This window comes from Coregonus lavaretus, assembly GCF_964263955.1.
Source record: "Coregonus lavaretus genome assembly, chromosome: 15".
Lineage (NCBI taxonomy): Eukaryota > Metazoa > Chordata > Actinopteri > Salmoniformes > Salmonidae > Coregonus > Coregonus lavaretus.
Genome location: NC_140002.1, coordinates 33,121,857 through 33,139,976, shown reverse-complemented (window position 1 = coordinate 33,139,976; position 18,120 = coordinate 33,121,857). Strand labels below are relative to the sequence as shown.

The window sequence follows — 18,120 nt, the reverse complement described above, 5'->3', positions numbered from 1 at the left end:
AGATTCTTGCCATCATACTAAATACCAGAGTGTGGTCCAAGACAGAATCATTCCCTGTGGCTACATTAATCCTGGTCCCTCAGCCATCATTCAGGCACACCAGCTCTTTCACTTCTATGAAGTGGCCCATGTGCCCCCACCAGAGTGTGTTGTGGGCATTAAAATCGCCACACCACATCTATCTTATATCCTCCCCAAATAGCTGTATTGTGCTATCATAGAGAACTTTGAAAATTTTAAAAATTGTCAGAGGTGGAAGTAGATTTCTGCTGAAAAAAATAGCCTAATGACACAAACTTTGATGGTATAACACTGGATCCTATTAGTAGTGTCTGAGGATTCCAAATCACCCCCTTTATTGGAGACAACTTGTATAGTTCCAATAGTACAGTAACAAATAGCTGTATAGTGCTGTAATGAAAATACGGTTTTGGTAACAGTTGACAGTAGGTTTTCCTCAAAGAAACTTTCGAATGACGCAAATCTAGCCGTGAAAATGATCAATACTTTGTAGTTATATACCTTTTGTAATGTTGTTTTATTTTCCCTTCTTTTTTTTCTCCGTCTGAGTGGCAGCCCACAGGTACAATGTATGAAATAATGAATTGAAAATATATGGAATATTAAATGATATTAATTGACATATTGTATGAAATAATGAATTGAAAATATATGGAATATGAAACGATATTAATTGACATATTGTACACCCCCCAACGAAGAAAAGGACGAAATATATATATTTTTTACATGTTTAAGTCACTTTAAACTGTAACCGTTGTGATTTTAAATCAGAAAAACGTACTGCAAGTTTGGTAAAAAAAAATCAGGGGGACTTTTATTATGGAATTTAGCCGTTTGATCATGTGACCTTAATATCGCTAGGTTCACAATGCTCTATCTAATGACGTACAAAGCCTATTTGCTGTATAATAACTTACACAGTCTGGTCTAAAAACTCATGATAAAAACAAAGTCCACAGAATGTCAGATGAAGAGATTCCTTCAACTTCCAGTGAGCCTTTACCCGAGGATGAAGAGGTGAGCATTTGAAAGCTGACATTTTATTTTCTAGAAATATGAGATAGAGTGTTAGTAGCTAGCTAGAAGTTTGCAGTATTGTTGATTTGGGGGGGAACATGGCGGGAAGGAGGCTTGCACATCTGCATAGCTCTCTACAGATGTTAGCTAGCTAGCTAGCTAGCTACCAAGATACCACCAGGTCAAACGCTGGCCAGAAAACATTAGCTACAATGCTGGTCGTCGTGCAGTTCAGAGAAATGTAGCCAATATTCCCGTAGACTTTTAAATGCTGCCAATTTCAGCCTGACAAGCCTTGGAGTCCCAGAGCAACCCAACTGACTGTATCTGTAGCTTGTTGTCTGTTTCACTTATCCCAGGCAGCCCACAACACGGAACAGTCGCATGCAGCCTAGAGCAAATCAGCTGTCTCCTTTCAACACTAGCTGCTGGGGACTGTCAAGTTTGGCTACAGTAGCTAGCAATTTAATGTATACGAAGAACAGGCGTGGTGAGGTGTACCTAACTGCTTGAACTTGAACTTCAGTTCAATTGAAGGCATAACTTTTTGCACATTTTATAATCAATAATATGTGAACGTGCTCAAAATGTATTATAATTGATTGTGCAACAAGCATCACATGAAGCAAACTTTCTCGACCTCCAACCATAAATCTATATTGATTAAACATATATAATAATGTTGCATGAATTCAGAGGAAATTATAAATTAAATACACAACACATTCCCTGTATATGACCACTGAAATAGCCATATAAAATGGTTTTAAATTGCACATTACATTGATTGAATGTTACTGAATCATATGCCAAATAAAAATGTACAATTCATTGAGCATGTCATAAAGTAGTCTACTGTGTTTGTGCTCAGGCAAAAGACCCCCCATTTCAGCTGAAGCCACCTCCGAAGGCTTTGCCCAAGGCGGAGGGTGAGGTGGATCCAGAGTATGAAGAGAAAAGGGTGAGACAAATTGCTTTGTCACAAACTCTCTCTATGGATATCTAAATAGGATTCACTTTTTTTTAATGCAATTGCAAGTTTAAAGATTACAATAGGGAGTATCACATGACACAGAGTAGTCACAGCATTGGTTGAATTCTGTGCCAGATATTTGAGAAAAACATCTCATTTTTTCCCAACTTTTGCAATGAGCTCCCCGCTGTGGTAAATGTGGGGAATTGCAGTGTGTAGTGAGACTAGTGAGACTGCAGAGTTTAGTGAGACTGCAGGGTGTAGTGAGACTGCAGTGTGTAGTGAGACTGTAGTGAGAATGTGAATGGCAAAATTACAGTTAAGCATAACATTGATCTCATATCCTTACTAGTCAATAACAACTTGTTGGTGTATTTTTGTATTTTCCCCCTGTCTTTTTACGATAGAAAACAGATAGAGCAAACCGGTTTGAGTTTCTGCTCAAGCAAACAGAACTCTTTGCCCACTTCATCCAGCCTGCGTCTCAGAAGTCTCCTACTTCACCCCTGAAAGTGAAACTTGGACGACCTCGCGTTAAACAGGACGAGAAACAAAATCTCCTCTCTGTTGGCGAGTATGTGGCTGCTGACTTGTTTTAAGAGTCTTGCCTTTATTTACAATTTTCTAAATGACAGGTCTATGTTATTGTAAATAAACAAGCTATATTGGTGAATAAACCATGAATAATAAACAATACAATCTGTTTACCATTGTAGCAAGACATACTATTTGTCTGCCACCTGTGTTTTACAGTAACCGCCACCGACGCACAGAACAAGAAGAAGATGAGGAGTTGTTATCTGAGAGCAGGAAGGCAGCTAACGTCTTGGTTCGCTTTGAAGAGTCCCCATCCTGTACGATGTTTTCATATAGCGTTTAAATGCTCATTTTAATGCTCAGCCCTCCATGTAAATTAACTGTAGCAGGTGTAACTCAGTGTTGTATTCTAGCAGGTGTATACCTTAAATCCTAATTAGCTCCCATTTGAGAACTGCTGACGATTGATAAGAGTATAATTTTAAAAAATTCTCCATTAATTACAAAACGTTTTTTCTTTTACAGATGTAAAAAATGGAGAGCTGAGAGATTATCAAATCAGAGGTCTCAACTGGATGATCTCCCTTTATGAAAACGGCATTAATGGAATCTTGGCTGATGAAATGGTAATAATGACTGTACCTTAAACATAAAATTAACAATAGTTGCTGTTTACTTGCCTACATTAAGTGCCAGAGCCTTATATTGATATCCAAGTGTAAAGGGCCATCCACACCAAGGACGATAATGATCAACTATACATAACTATAAAACGTTGGCAAGCATCCACACTAGAGGAAGGTTTATCATTCTGCAGCAGGGGATGGCAAACTTTATGGCTTGAGGGCCACATCGGGATTTTGAAATTCAACGGAGGGCCAGAAAAAGCAGTTATTTGAAAATATATAGGTCCACTATAATTTCTACATACTTTCTATCTAGTTTTAGATGTTCAAGTGTGGCCTGGAGTTTATTTTTTACCCAAAATAATAATTTCCCAACTCATCATTTTTACTCAAACCTCCCGCCCGCGGGCCGTAGTTTGCCCACCCCGTTCTACAGTCTAGGCTACACCTGTCAATCAACTGATCAATGCATCCTACTGCACGCCGTAGGCTTATTAATAAGGTGGTAACACAGACCATTCATTGCTTTCAGGGTGTGTTCATTTTCATAGTGACAACTGCAATTAATACTTTAATGTAGATAATAATATAGAAACACATATTTAAATGTAGCAATTCAACAACAAACGCTGTTTAGCTTGTGGACCTTCATGTCATGCTTGCCTCGTTGCTCTAGTGGTTTGCAATTGATTTCCATTTTTCTAATAGTTGCCAATTCATTTGGATCTTCTTTTTCACTGTGCTCATCTGTCTGTCCTGTGCACCATTTGCAATGCATCAATGCAACAATGTTATCATCACCAGCTAAAGTAATCACACCAACACTCTTTCTCCTCAACTTTTTTTACATTCAGCAATTAGCAAGAGCAAGCCTGCTTCTCTCCTCGAATAGGCTGTTAGGCCTACTATAAAAAATGCAAAAAATAAATGTCATATAGGTTTTGTAGCCTATAGCTTTTCCTGGGATTGCGCACGGTAACAGCTGGAAGAGAGAGGCTAGTAGAGATGTGTCAAATCAAATCAAATCAAATTGTATTTGTCACATGCACCGAATACAGCCAGTGTAGACCTTACCGTGAAATGCTTACTTACAAGCCCTTACTTACAATGCAGATTTTTTTGTTGTTGAAGTAAGTAAGAAGATATTTGATATTTTTTTAAATTAAAATAAACTAAAGTAAGAAAAAAAGTAACACAATAAAATAACAATAACAAGGCTTTATAGAACGGGTGGGTCTAATCCTGAATGCTGATTGGTTAAAACCGCAGTCCAGCCGGTGTCTATTCCACAAGTTACCACCGGCTAAATCTATGACGTTAAAATGTCTATTTACTCTGTTCCACCTGACTGCGCAATCCATTGTCTCATCAGCCCAGCCAGGTAATTTATAAACTTGATCTCCACTATAAAAAGCATCTAGACATTATCTCACATTTCTTTTAGACTAAATAAATAAACCTTGCTGTCTGTCTCTCCGACATTTGCAACATTGTTTCAAAATTCAAATTCGATCTCCAGCTGTCCCATAGTAATGAACGTGTTGGGACGAGACAGACAGGCAGCGTTTCTCAGCCAGTCTAAATCATGAATCAGCTGGCATAATTTTTATGGACATATACAAAGCAATGTCAATTGAAAAAAGGTCAAATGAAACGAAGTGCAGCTAGTTTGCAGTCTTTCCAGCTTCAGTTCGAAGTGATTGTGTTAGATCTGTTGTTGGCTAGCTCCTCTGAATAACAGTGTCCTGACGAGAGAGCACATTTTCTATGCCAGGCGAAATCACGCCTCATTGTTATGGATGTATCCAAATAAATGTCACTAGAAAACAGCTTAAACAAATGCACATGCAGCTACTGTTGTTATTCTGGCTGCACGGTTTGACATGACTGTAAATTCGCTGTAGGGATAAGAACGTTGCCAGCCAGTATAGCAATGGAACATTTAGAATGAACGACTGGGTCGCGTCCATCGATACAGAACAAAAAGACTGGGTTGCGTCTCTGGCAACCGAACCGATAGAACAAACGACCAGCCGGCTTGGGTAGCAACCCTAGATTTGTGTCGGGGCTATATCTTGTGGAATGATGAGATAGTATTAATAAATTCATCAAAATAATGTTTTTAATGAAAATATTAAAAATAATTATTTGAAAATGTTGGTAACCCGTTCTATAAAAGTGATAATGTCTCGGGCCTAACAACAGCCGTGCCGATATATCCTCCAAACACCGGCTTCTTGGGCATTATCACTTAAATATACAGGGGGTACCGGTACCGAGTCAGTGTGCGGGGTACAGGTTAATCGAGGTAATTGAGGCTATATGTACATGTAGGTAGGAGTAAAGTGACTATGCATAGAAAATAAACAGCGAGTAGCAGCAGCGTAAAAAAGGGGGTCAATGCAAATACAGTAGGGGTAGCCATTTCATTAACTGTTTAGCAGTCTTATGGCTTGGGGGTAGAAGCTGTTAAGGAGCCTTTTGGACCTAGACTTGGCGTTCCGTTACCGCTTGCCGTGCGGTAGCAGAGAGAACAGTCGATGACTAGGGTGGCTGGAGTCTTTGACCATTTTTTGGGCCTTCCTCTGACATCGCCTGGTATAGAGGTCCTGGATGGCAGGGAGCTAGGCCCCGGTGATGTACTGGGCCGTATGCACTACCCTCTGTAGCTCCTTGCGGTCAGATGTGTAGCCGAAATAAGAGGCTAGATATTAGGCCATTCATTACAGGTGTAGGATCTTAATTTGAGCCAGTTTGCTACAGCAGTAAAATAATCCTGCAGAAACAGGAAATGTGGACTATAATGAATGGACATTTTTGTAGGGGTTGATGCATTATTTATAAGGGAAAATCAAGTCTGACATTTCAGAGTGGAAATTGCAAACTTCTGAAGCCTTTTTAAACTCAAATACACTAGAAGTTTTACATTTCGAAAGTTCTCCTGCAACAGGGTGATCAAATTAAGATCCTAAATCTTTAGAAAAATATTAGGGCTATAAATATGAATGCCTACCTGTCAAAGAGCAAGAAAAAAGTTTATAGATTATGAAATGGCAGATCTGTGCATTTCTCCAGGCTGCGCTCTGCAGTCCCTTGGCACGTAAAGCTCCATAATTGATTAGGCATACGTTTTTAGACAGGAAAGTTATTCTACCTAGGCTACAACAACACAGTACGATGAGGAATTTATTATTCTTATAAAGTGAGTACACTATTGTCTAGGCTGTAAACTGCAGTGATGTAGGCTAATTTGAATAACCGCTCAAACGTCCTATTTTGGGTGCATGTTTTATGCTGAAATAACTGCCCTAGGCCTGATTATGCAACCATTTGGATCAGTTATGGGTCTGTTCTCTACAGTTTACAAGGTCCAGAAAGGTAGCAGGCCATTTACAGTTGATGTCGGAAGCTTACATACACCTTAGCCAAATACATTTAAACTCAGTTTTTCACAATTCCTGACATTCAATCCTAGTAAAAAATTCCCTGTTTTAGGTCAGTTAGGATCACCACTTTATTTGAAATGTCAGAATAATAGTAGAGAGAATTTTTTATTTCAGCTATTATTTCTTTCATCACATTCCCAGTGGGTCAGAAGTTTACATACACTCAATTAGTATATGGTAGCATTGCCTTTAAATTGTTTAACTTGGGTCAAACGTTTCGGGTAGCCTTCCACAAGCTTCCCACAATAAGTTGGGTGAATTTTGGCCCATTCCTCCTGACAGAGCTGGTGTAACTGGGTCAGGTTTGTAGGCCTCCTTGCTCGCACACATTTTTCAGTTCTGCCCACCAATTTTCTATAGGATTGAGGTCAGGGCTTTGTGATGGCCACTCCAATACCTTGACTTTGTTGTCCTTAAGCCATTTTGCCACAACTTTGGAAGTATGCTTGGGGTCATTGTCCATTTGGAAGACCCATTTGCGACCAAGCTTTAACTTCCTGACTGATGTCTTGAGATGTTGCTTCAATATATCCACATAATTTTCCTTCCTCATGATGCCATCTATTTTGTGAAGTGCACCAGTCCCTCCTGCAGCAAAGCACCCCCACAGCATGATGCTGCCACCCCGTGCTTCATGGTTGGGATGGTGTTCTTCGGCTTGCAAGCCCCCCTTTTTCCTCCAAACATAACGATGGTCATTATGGCCAAACAGTTCTATTTTTGTTTCATCAGACCAGAGGACATTTCTCCAAAAAGTACGATCTTTGTCCCCATGTGCAGTTGCAAACCGTAGTCAGGCTTTTTTATGGCGGTTTTGGAGCAGTGGCTTCTTCCTTGCTGAGCGGCCTTTCAGGTTAGGTCGATATAGGACTCGTTTTACTGTGGATATAGATACTTTTGTACCTGTTTCCTACAGCATCTTCACATGGTCCTTTGCTGTTATTCTGTAAATTGATTTGCACTTTTCGCACCAAAGTACGTTCATCTCTAGGAGACAGAACGAGTCTCCTTCCTGAGCGGTATGACGGCTGCGTGGTCCCATGGTGTTTATACTTGTGTACTATTGTTTGTACAGATGAACGTGGTACCTTCAGGCGTTTGGAAATTGCTCCCAATGATGAACCAGACTTCAACTGTATATGGTGTATTTTGTCAGGCTGTAGGCCTATCGGCGTTAACAGATACACTACAGTATGTGAACACCTGCTCGTCTAAACGTCTCATTCCAAAATCATGGGCATTAATATGGATTTGGTCCCCCCTTTGCTGTTATAACAGCCTCCACTCTTCTGGGAAGACTTTCCACTAGATGTTGGAACATTGCTGCAGGGACTTGCTTACATTCAGCCACAAGAGCATTGGTTAAGTCGGGCACTGATGTTGGGCGATTAGGCCAGGCTTGCAGTCGGCGTTCCAATTCATCCCAAAGCTGTTCGATGGGGTTGAGGTCAGGGCTCTGTGCAGGCCAGTTAAGTTATTCTACATCGATCTCGACAAACCATTTCTGTATGGACCTCTCTTTGTGCATGGGGGCATTGTCATGTTGAAACAGGAAAGTGCCTTCCCCAAACTGTTGCCACAAAATTGGAAGCACAGAATCGTTTAAAATGTCATTGTATGCGGTAGCGTTAAGGTTTCCCTTCACTGGAACTAAGGTGCCTAGCCCGAACCATGAAAAACAGCCCCAGACCATTATTCCTCCTCCACCAAACTTTACAGTTGGCACTATGCATTGGGGCAGGTAGCGTTCTCCTGGCATCTGCCAAACCCAGATTCATCCGTCGGACTGCCAGATGGTGAATCGTGATTCAACACTCCAGAGAACACGGATCCACTGCTCCAGAGTCCAATGGCGGCAAGCTTTACACCACTCCAGCCGACACTTGGCATTGCGCATGGTGATCTTAGGCTTGTGTTCGGCTGCTCGGCCATGGAAACCCATTTCATAAAGCTCCCGACGAACAGTTCTTGTGCTGACGTTGCTTCAAGAGGCAGTTTGGAACTTGGTAGTGAGTGTTGCAACTGAGGACAGACGATTTGTACGTGCTTCAGCACTCAGCGGTTCCATTCTTTGCGCTTGTGTGGCCTACCACTTCACGGCTGAGCCGTTGTTGCTCTTAGACATTTCCACTTCACAATAACAGCACTTACAGTTGACCGGGGCAGCTCTAGCAGGACAGAAATTTGACAAACTGACTTGTTGGAAAGGTAGAATCCTATGCTCTTCATTAAGGCCATTCTACTGCCAGTGATTGCCTATGGAAATCTTATGGCTGTGCTCGATTTTATACACCTGTCAGCAACTGCTGTGGCTGAAATAGCCGAATCCACAAATTTGAAGGGGTGTCCACATACTTTTGTATATATAGTGTACATAGGAAAATATGGGCTTCTTCTGACACTGAGTTGCGCTGTCAGTCGTGTATCATCAGTCTTCCAAGTCTTCCTATAATTCATGTGGCCACCAATATGCTCACATGACCAGTTATTCAGGAAAGCTCACCGCACGCTCTGCCTCTTCGATCGGCTATTCCTTGCGCACCTAGAACGCTTCAATAGAACACATTTTGGATTGGTTTTTGACGTTGTACTGTTGGGGAGACAGGGATTAAATCGCTCAGAAAGTGATCCTGTCAGGTTCGAGCGTGGATGTGGTGTGGAATCAAGCGCAGGACAACAGAGGCTTCGTTCAACAGTCTTTAGTGAAGACACGAAAAACAAGACACAAGGCTAAATCCAAGCCGGAAGGCAAGCGAACATTACGCACACTGAGTACAGTTCAAAATACAAAACAAAATGCGCACACTGTGCGAACACTCTCTCCAAACAAATCACGAGAGAGAGAAGTACTAGCAGCCCTTGCTGACATAAGAAACAATTACACACAACACATGACAAAACCCAAGAGAACTAATAGGACACATAATTAACACTAACAATGAACAGGTGTACAAAACAGACCAAACCAAGCAAACATCGAAACATAGAACGGTGGCAGCTAGTACTCCGGAGACGACGACCGCCGAAGCCTGCCCGAACAAGGAGGAGGAGCAGCCTCGGCCGAAACCGTGACAGTACCCCCCCCTTGACGTGCGGCTCCAGCCGTGCGCCGACCCCGGCCTCGAGGACGACCAGGAGGACGCGGAGCAGGGCGCGTGGGATGACCACGATGGAACTCGGTCAGAAGAGACGGGTCTAAGATGTCCCTCCTCGGCACCCAGCACCGCTCCTCCGGGCCGTACCCCTCCCACTCCACGAGATATTGGAGACCCCCCATCCGGCGTCTCAAATCCAGGATGGACCGAACAGTGTACGCCGGAGCCCCCTCGATGTCCAGCGCGGGCGGAGGAGTCTCTTCTATCTCATAGTCCTGGAGTGGACCAGCTACCACCGGCCTGAGGAGAGACACATGGAACGAGGGGTGAATATTCTTGTAATCAATAGGCAGTTGTAACCTGTAACACACCTCGTTCAACCTCCTCAGGACTTTAAAAGGCCCCACAAACCGCCGACCCAGCTTCCGGCAGGGCAGGCGGAGGGGCAGGTTTCTGGTCGAGAGCCAGACTCGATCTCCCGGTGCGTACACCGGCCCCTCACTGCGGTGGAGATCGGCGCTTGTCTTATGTCGACGGATGGCCCGCTGCAGATGGACGTGTGCAGCGTTCCACGTCTCCTCCGAGCGCCGCACCCACTCATCCACCGCAGGGGCCTCGATCTGGCTCTGATGCCAAGGTGCCAGAGCCGGCTGGTACCCTAACACACACTGGAAAGGAGTTAGTTTAGTGGAGGAGTGGCGGAGAGAGTTCTGTGCCATCTCGGCCCAGGGAACATACCTCGCCCACTCCTCCGGCCGGCCCTGGCAATACGACCTCAGAAACCTACCCACATCCTGGTTTACACGTTCGACCTGCCCATTGCTCTCCGGATGGTACCCCGAGGTAAGGCTCACCGAAACCCCCAAGCGCTCCATGAACGCTCTCCAGACTCTGGAGGTAAACTGGGGGCCTCGATCAGACACTATATCCTCGGGTACCCCGTAATGCCGGAAGACGTGGGTGAATAGTGCCTCAGCGGTCTGTAGGGCAGTAGGGAGACCCGGCATGGGAAGGAGACGACAGGCCTTCGAGAACCGATCCACAATGACCAGGATGGTGGTATTCCCCTGTGAGGGGGGAAGGTCTGTAACAAAATCCACCGAGAGGTGAGACCAGGGTCGTTGTGGAACGGGCAGGGGTTGTAACTTTGCCCTGGGCAAGTGTCTGGGCGCCTTACACTGGGCACACACCGAGCAGGAGGAGACATAAACCCTCACATCCCTGGCTAACGTTGGCCACCAGTACTTTGTGCTAAGGCAGTGCACTGTCCGGCCAATACCTGGATGTCCAGAGGAGGGTGACGTGTGAGCCCAATAAATGAGTCGATCCCGAACCTCGAGCGGAACGTACGTCCGACCCACAGGACACTGTGGAGGGCTAGGGTCGGTACGTAACGCCCGCTCGATTTCAGTATCGACCTCCCACACCACCGGTGCCACCAGACAAGACTTCGGTAGTATGGGAGTGGGCTCAACTGACCTCTCCTCTGTGTCATACCGCCGAGACAGGGCGTCTGCCTTTCCGTTCTGGGACCCAGGGATGTACGTGATCTTAAAGACGAACCGGGCTAGAAACATGGTCCACCGAGCCTGGCGAGGATTCAGTCTCCTAGCTGGCCGAATGTATTCCAGGTTACGGTGGTCAGTCAAAATGAGGAAAGGGTGTTGAGCCCCCTCAAGCCAATGCCTCCACACCTTTAGGGCCTGTACCACGGCTAACAGCTCCCTGTCCCCTACGTCATAATTTCGCTCCGCCGGACTGAGCTTCTTCGAGTAAACAGCACAGGGCGGAGTTTAGGTGGCGTGCCGGACCGTTGCGAGAGAACGGCCCCTCACTCCTCTTGAGACAAAGGATACACATGGCTCCGCGGGAGCGCAGCTCCTGCCTGGAGGTCTATCGCACAATCCCCCTGTCTATGAGGTGGCAATCGCGCCGCCCTCGCCTTGCTAAACACGAGTGCTAAATCCTCATACTCGGGGGGAACGTGCAGTGCGGGCACTTGGTTTGGACTCTCCACCGAGGTCGCCCCCACGGAAACACCCAGACATCGCCCCACACACCGGGCAGACCACTCCTTAAGAGCCCTCTCTCGCCACGAAATAGTGGGATCATGAGTAATCAACCAGGGAAGCCCCAGTACCACCGGATACGCAAGGAGAGTCGATCAGATATAGCTGAATCGTCTCCTCATGACCCCCCTGCGTCTCCATCCTAAGTGGCGCTGTGACCTCCCTAATCACCGATCCCAACGGACGGCTATCTAGGGCATGTACAGGGAAGGGATTTTTAACAGGAAGGAGAGGAATCCCTAACTCTATACAAAATTTTCGATCTACAAAATTCCCAGCTGCGCCTGAATCTACTAGCGCCTTATGCTGGGAACGAGGTGCAACCTGTGAAAAACAAACAGGTATGGTTAGGTGCACGACAGAGAGATCTGGGTAAGTGGGGCGCCTACTCACCAGTGGACTCCCCAGTGCGTGGCCTGCCGTCTCGTCCCCCTGGAGACCCTCCCCAGCACCTAGCCGCAGTGTGTCCTCCACGGCCACAGTTGGTGCAGGGGACGGCCCCCCTCGGACTCCTTCTCCTCCGTTCTCTAGCGCCAGCACCCCCGAGCTCCATAGGACTCGGCTCGGAGGTGCTGGAGGATGGAATGGGCGACCCCCACCCAGGACGTCCGCGGGTAGCCAGCAGGGTGTCTAGACGAATGGCCATGTCAACCAATTGGTCAAACGTGAGAGTGGTGTCCCTGCAAGCCAACTCTCTACGGACGTCCTCCCGGAGGCTGCAGCGGAAGTGGTCTATGAGGGCCCGCTCATTCCACCCTGCATCTGCCGCTAGAGTCCGGAACTCCAGTGCAAACTCTTGGGCGCTCCTCATCCCCTGCCGGAGGTAGAATAGACGCTCCCCCGTCTATTCTCCGCATATGTGATCGTTGCGGCGTCTATCCTCCTCCATTAGGCGTTGGCCCACTCCAACGCCTTGCCGGTGAGACAGGAGATGAGGGCGGAAACGCTCTCGTGTCCCGAGGGCACCGGGTGTACGGTGGCTAGGTAGAGTTCGACTTGTAAAAGGAAACCCTGACAGCGGTGCCATCATACGCCCTCGGGAGCGAGAATCCCACTGGGTTCCGGAGAGTGGACAGGTGGACTGACCAGAGGTGGTGTGGTAGGTGGAGGCGTGGGTACCCCGCTGGTCTCCCATCCACGGAGGGTATTCATCACTTCATCGAGAGCGTTCCCGATCCGGTTGATTCTGGCCTCCTGTCCACGAAGGCGCTCCTCGATTACCTCGGCGGGCGAGGCTGCTCCTGCTGATTCCATGGAATGGTGTGTAATTCTGTCAGGTTCGAGCGTGGATGTGGTGTGGAATCAAGCGCAGGACAACAGAGGCTTCGTTCAACAGTCTTTAGTGAAGACACGAAAAACAAGACACACGGCTAAATCCAAGCCGGAAGGCAAGCGAACATTACGCACACTGAGTACAGTTCAAAATACAAAACAAAATGCGCACACTGTGCGAACACTCTCTCCAAACAAATCACGAGAGAGAGAAGTACTAGCAGCCCTTGCTGACATAAGAAACAATTACACACAACACATGACAAAACCCAAGAGAACTTATAGGACACATAATTAACACTAACAATGAACAGGTGTACAAAACAGACCAAACCAAACAAACATCGAAACATAGAACGGTGGCAGCTAGTACTCCGGAGACGACGACCGCCGAAGCCTGCCCGAACAAGGAAGAGGAGCAGCCTCGGCCGAAACCGTGACAGATCCCATGATGGCTATTGTTATCGTTCTCCACTGTTTTTATAGTTATTGTTGTAGACGCTGTTGTTCACTTGAATTAGAACAACTTTTATTTTTGGATTGTTATAGTTATCGTCCTTGGTGTGGATTGCCCTTAAGATTCTGGTAAGTGCTACTAGTTGTGAGTCAAGCTTATGTGCTGTATGTATGACAAGTTGTTTATTTGTTTATTGACCACAGGGCTTGGGGAAGACCCTCCAAACCATTGCATTGCTGGGATACCTGAAGCATTACAGGAACATTCCTGGCCCCCACATGGTTCTGGTTCCCAAATCAACACTACACAACTGGATGAATGAGTTCAAACGCTGGGTACCAACCCTTAAGGCAGTCTGTCTCATCGGGGACAAGGATGCAAGAGTATGTCCTGTTTTTTCTCTTGATTGACACTGATTAAACATGCCCTTTCATAACACATGATCTGGTGGGGAGGTAGCCAAGACCTCTAATGACTCCTTTGACAAATGTTCTCCTTATTCACCAGGCGGCTTTCATCCGTGATGTCATGATGCCAGGGGAATGGGATGTTTGTGTCACATCCTATGAGATGGTCATCAGAGAGAAATCTGTCTTCAAGAAGTTCAACTGGAGATACCTTGTCATTGACGAAGCTCATAGGATCAAAAATGAGAAGTCCAAGGTATGAACTCAAATGAAAATAATTTAGGGCTAAAACAAGTTTTTCTTTCTACTTTTCAATTAAAGAAACTTGGCCTATACACAATTATTTTAAATTATTTTTATGTAATCTTTACATCAATCCTGTGTTGTCAGCTCTCAGAGATTGTCCGTGAGTTTAAAACCACCAACCGTCTCCTCCTGACTGGAACGCCTCTGCAGAACAACCTCCATGAGCTGTGGTCACTCCTCAACTTCCTGCTACCTGATGTCTTCAACTCTGCCAACGTGAGTCCTGCCTCTGTTTGTTCTCTCCATTTATTCCTCTTGTAGTGATATTCCTCTCCTTTAGATGAATGTGACTGGAATACCAAATCGAGGAAGAAAATACATTCATATATCGCTCCAGGCAAAATGAACTGCATTCTTTTGTTGTTTTGTATCAAAAGACCCTCCAGCAGTATCTTTATGTTTTTTGTTGTTCCATTTATATCACCTAGTTTCAATGCGCTTCAGTCAATCACTGAGCTCCTCAGCCCCACCTGACATGCTTCTTGTCTTTCCATGATGTGTCAGAGAGGGAAAGGTAGCCCCGAGCATAGGCTTCCCCCCTCAGGCACTGCTCTGTTCTGTTGTCAGTTCCTCCCAGTTTGTCTGGGATCCCTCTCCCCCACTCACCCCCAGAGGCTGTAACTGATCATATGTGTCCTTTTCTCTAACACAATCCCCTCTACAACTGAAGCCAAAGCAGAATAATCTTTACTGAAAAAAAATGTATTCTCTAAAATAACTTTTGTACTTTCATGGAAAATCTGTGTTAAAAACAAAAGGAACATTTTTCTTTCATTCTCAGGACTTTGATTCTTGGTTTGACACCAACAACTGTCTGGGGGACCAGAAGCTGGTGGAGCGTCTGCATGCGGTAAGCTGTGTTTCACACTTCCATTACGTTCAGAGTTCACTGCAGAATCCTTCTTATCTATATTTATTTTTATTATACATACTACATAATATACATTGAGTTTACAAAACATTAAGAACACCTTCCTAATATTGAGTGGCACCCCCTTTTGCCCTCAGAACAGCCTCAATTCGTCGGGGCATGGACTCTACAAGAAAGCGTTCCACAGGGATGCTGGCCCATGTTGACTCCAATTCTTCCCACAGTTGTGTCAAGTTGGCTGGATGACCTTTGGGTGGTGGACCATTCTTGATACACACGAGAAACTGTTGAGCGTGAAAAACCCAGCAGCGTTGCAGTTCTTGACACACTCAAACCAGTGTGCCTGGCACCTTCTACCATACCCTGTTCAAAGACGCTTAAATCTTTGGTCTTGCCCATTCACCCTCTGAATGGCACACATACATACACAATCCATGTCTCAATTGTCTCAAGGCTTAAAAATCCTTCTTTAACCGGTCTCCTCCCCTTCATCTACACTGATTTGAAGTGGATTTAGAAAGTGACATCAATAAGGGATCATAGCTTTCACCTGGATTCACCTGGTCAATCTATTTAATGTAAAGAGCAGGTGTTCTTAATGTTTTGTTCACTCAGTGTATGTAAAGAAATACATGTAATACATGGTTAAAAAAAATAGATTAATAAAAGCATTTGCCTTGTGTAATGTGCTGTTTGTTCAGGTGCTTAGACCTTTCCTTCTGCGTCGCATTAAAGCTGAAGTGGAGAAAAACCTGCCTCCCAAAAAAGAGGTGAAGATTTACCTTGGACTGAGTAAGATGCAGCGAGAATGGTATGTATTTGGTTCAAATACTTAGTCCTTCCCAGTGTTGGCCATAGCTTTTGTTGGTTTAATGTTTCTATCAATGAAATTCAAATGAAACAATGTTTTGTTGTTCTATTTTTGTTAGGTACACACGGATTCTGATGAAGGACATTGACATACTCAATTCTTCTGGAAAAACAGACAAGATGCGTCTGTTGAACATCCTGATGCAGCTGCGGAAGTGCTGCAACCACCCATACCTGTTTGACGGGGCCGAGCCTGGACCCCCCTACACCACCGACACTCACCTGGTAACCAACAGCGGCAAGATGGTGGCCCTGGACAAGCTGCTGCCCAAAGTCCAGGAGCAAGGTGCTACACTCTCTCTGATCATTCAATGCTTTTACTGTAGTTTATCCCAAAAAATAATAAGGGGGGTTAAACAAATAATATATTATTAATGTACATTTGATGTCTTAATCTCAAAGAGCTTTGATCTGTGGTTGTTACTGTACATTTGCAGTTGTAACAGACTATGCAATAAGTTGTCTATACAAACTCTGATCGATTGAAGTACATAATGGTCCTTTAAAAGTGCAAGGACAACCTCAGAGGATGCAGGCTCAAAGGTTTGCATTTTATTGAAGAATATCAGGATTCACATGTAGAATTTCAAATGTTCTCATGAAGCTTTCATGATGAGAAGTTAATTTGACAATCAAATCAGCCATGCTCATGTAGAATTAATCAAACCTTCCTGCCATGCAAGAAACCACATGAATCATTTTCTGCCATGTTTTTTCCCTTTGTGGAGATTGCATTTGAACTAGAGCAATGTGACTTGATAGTGAATGCTGTTCTGTTCCCTAATGGAATGACTGTGTTTTGTCTCATTGGTTGCCAGGGTCTAGAGTCCTCATCTTCAGCCAGATGACCAGGGTCCTTGACATTCTTGAGGACTACTGCATGTGGAGAGGTTATGAGTACTGCCGTCTAGATGGGAACACTCCACACGAAGCAAGACAGGTACGGGGCATGACTTCAGCTGATGAGGCCTCATTGACCACAATCACAGGCTCCCATGGAAACCATTAGGAACTGTAGTGGAACAGTTCAATCACAGTTCAATCAAACCTACCATGGTCGTGTTTTTGCAGTATCTTTACTTCAAGCCACTTTACTTTGCCTACTGTGCTCGTACTGACTGTGCTTGTAATATTTGTGTAAAGTGTATTTACTTTAACTACATGAAACAGAACTGATATTTTAAACATTGTCTAACTAATGCGTTAGCTTTATGGCCATGTTTCTAGGAAGCCATAGAGGCCTACAATGCTGAAAACAGCATCAAGTTCATTTTCATGTTGAGCACCAGAGCTGGAGGTCTGGGCATTAACCTGGCAACTGCAGACGTCGTTATCCTGTACGACTCCGACTGGAACCCTCAAGTGGACCTGCAAGCAATGGTTAGAAACATTTCAGTTGTGGCTTCCTTGGAAACGTACTTCTATATCTATATATACAGTTGAAGTCGGAAATGTACATACACTTAGGTTGGAGTCATTAAAACTCATTTTTCAACCACTCTACACATTTCTTGTTAACAAACTATACATTTGGCAAGTCGGTTAGGACAGCTACTTTGAGCATGACACAAGTCATTTTTCCAACAATTGTTTGCAGACATATTATTTAATTTATAATTCACTGTATCACAATTCCAGTGGGTCAGAAGTTTACATACACTAAGTTGACTGTGCCTTTAAACAGCTTGGAAAATTCCAGAAAAGTATGTCATGGCTTTAGAAGCTGACATCATTTGAGTCAGTTGGAGGTGTACCTGTGGATGTATTTCAAGGCCTACCTTCAAACTCAGTGCCTCTTTGCTTGACAACATGGGAAAATCAAAAGAAATCAGCCAACACCTCAGAAAAGAAATTGTAGACTTCCACAAGTCTGGTTCTTCCTTGGGAGCAATTTCCAAACGCCTGAAGGTACCACATTCATCTGTACAAACAATAGTACGCAAGTATAAACACCATGGGACCACGCAGCCGTCATACCGCTCAGGAAGGAGACGCGTTCTGTCTCATAGAGATTAACGTACTTTGGTGCGAAAAGTGCAAATCAATCCCAGAACAACAGCAAAGGACCTTGTGAAGATGCTGGAGGAAACAGGTACTAAAGTATCTATATCCACAGTAAAACAAGTCCTATAATCGACATAACCTGAAAG

At 44.7% G+C, this 18,120-nt stretch overlaps 1 protein-coding gene across 1 annotated transcript in view; it reads left to right on the top strand.

Moving 5' to 3' along the window:
* The first annotated feature begins 917 nt into the window (after window positions 1–917).
* Window positions 918–18,120, top strand: part of LOC311142782 (SWI/SNF-related matrix-associated actin-dependent regulator of chromatin subfamily A member 5-like) — a 35,337-nt gene continuing 18,134 nt past the window's right edge. Inside the window, exons 1-13 of the mRNA XM_084178456.1 lie at window positions 918–1,041; window positions 1,913–2,002; window positions 2,422–2,588; window positions 2,768–2,868; window positions 3,077–3,177; window positions 13,720–13,899; window positions 14,024–14,179; window positions 14,314–14,445; window positions 15,011–15,079; window positions 15,802–15,911; window positions 16,030–16,256; window positions 16,789–16,910; window positions 17,198–17,350. Of these exons, the coding sequence (XP_084034582.1) occupies window positions 985–1,041; window positions 1,913–2,002; window positions 2,422–2,588; window positions 2,768–2,868; window positions 3,077–3,177; window positions 13,720–13,899; window positions 14,024–14,179; window positions 14,314–14,445; window positions 15,011–15,079; window positions 15,802–15,911; window positions 16,030–16,256; window positions 16,789–16,910; window positions 17,198–17,350 (1,665 nt within the window). The 5' untranslated portion in view covers window positions 918–984. The remainder of the gene's footprint in view (window positions 1,042–1,912; window positions 2,003–2,421; window positions 2,589–2,767; window positions 2,869–3,076; window positions 3,178–13,719; window positions 13,900–14,023; window positions 14,180–14,313; window positions 14,446–15,010; window positions 15,080–15,801; window positions 15,912–16,029; window positions 16,257–16,788; window positions 16,911–17,197; window positions 17,351–18,120) is intronic.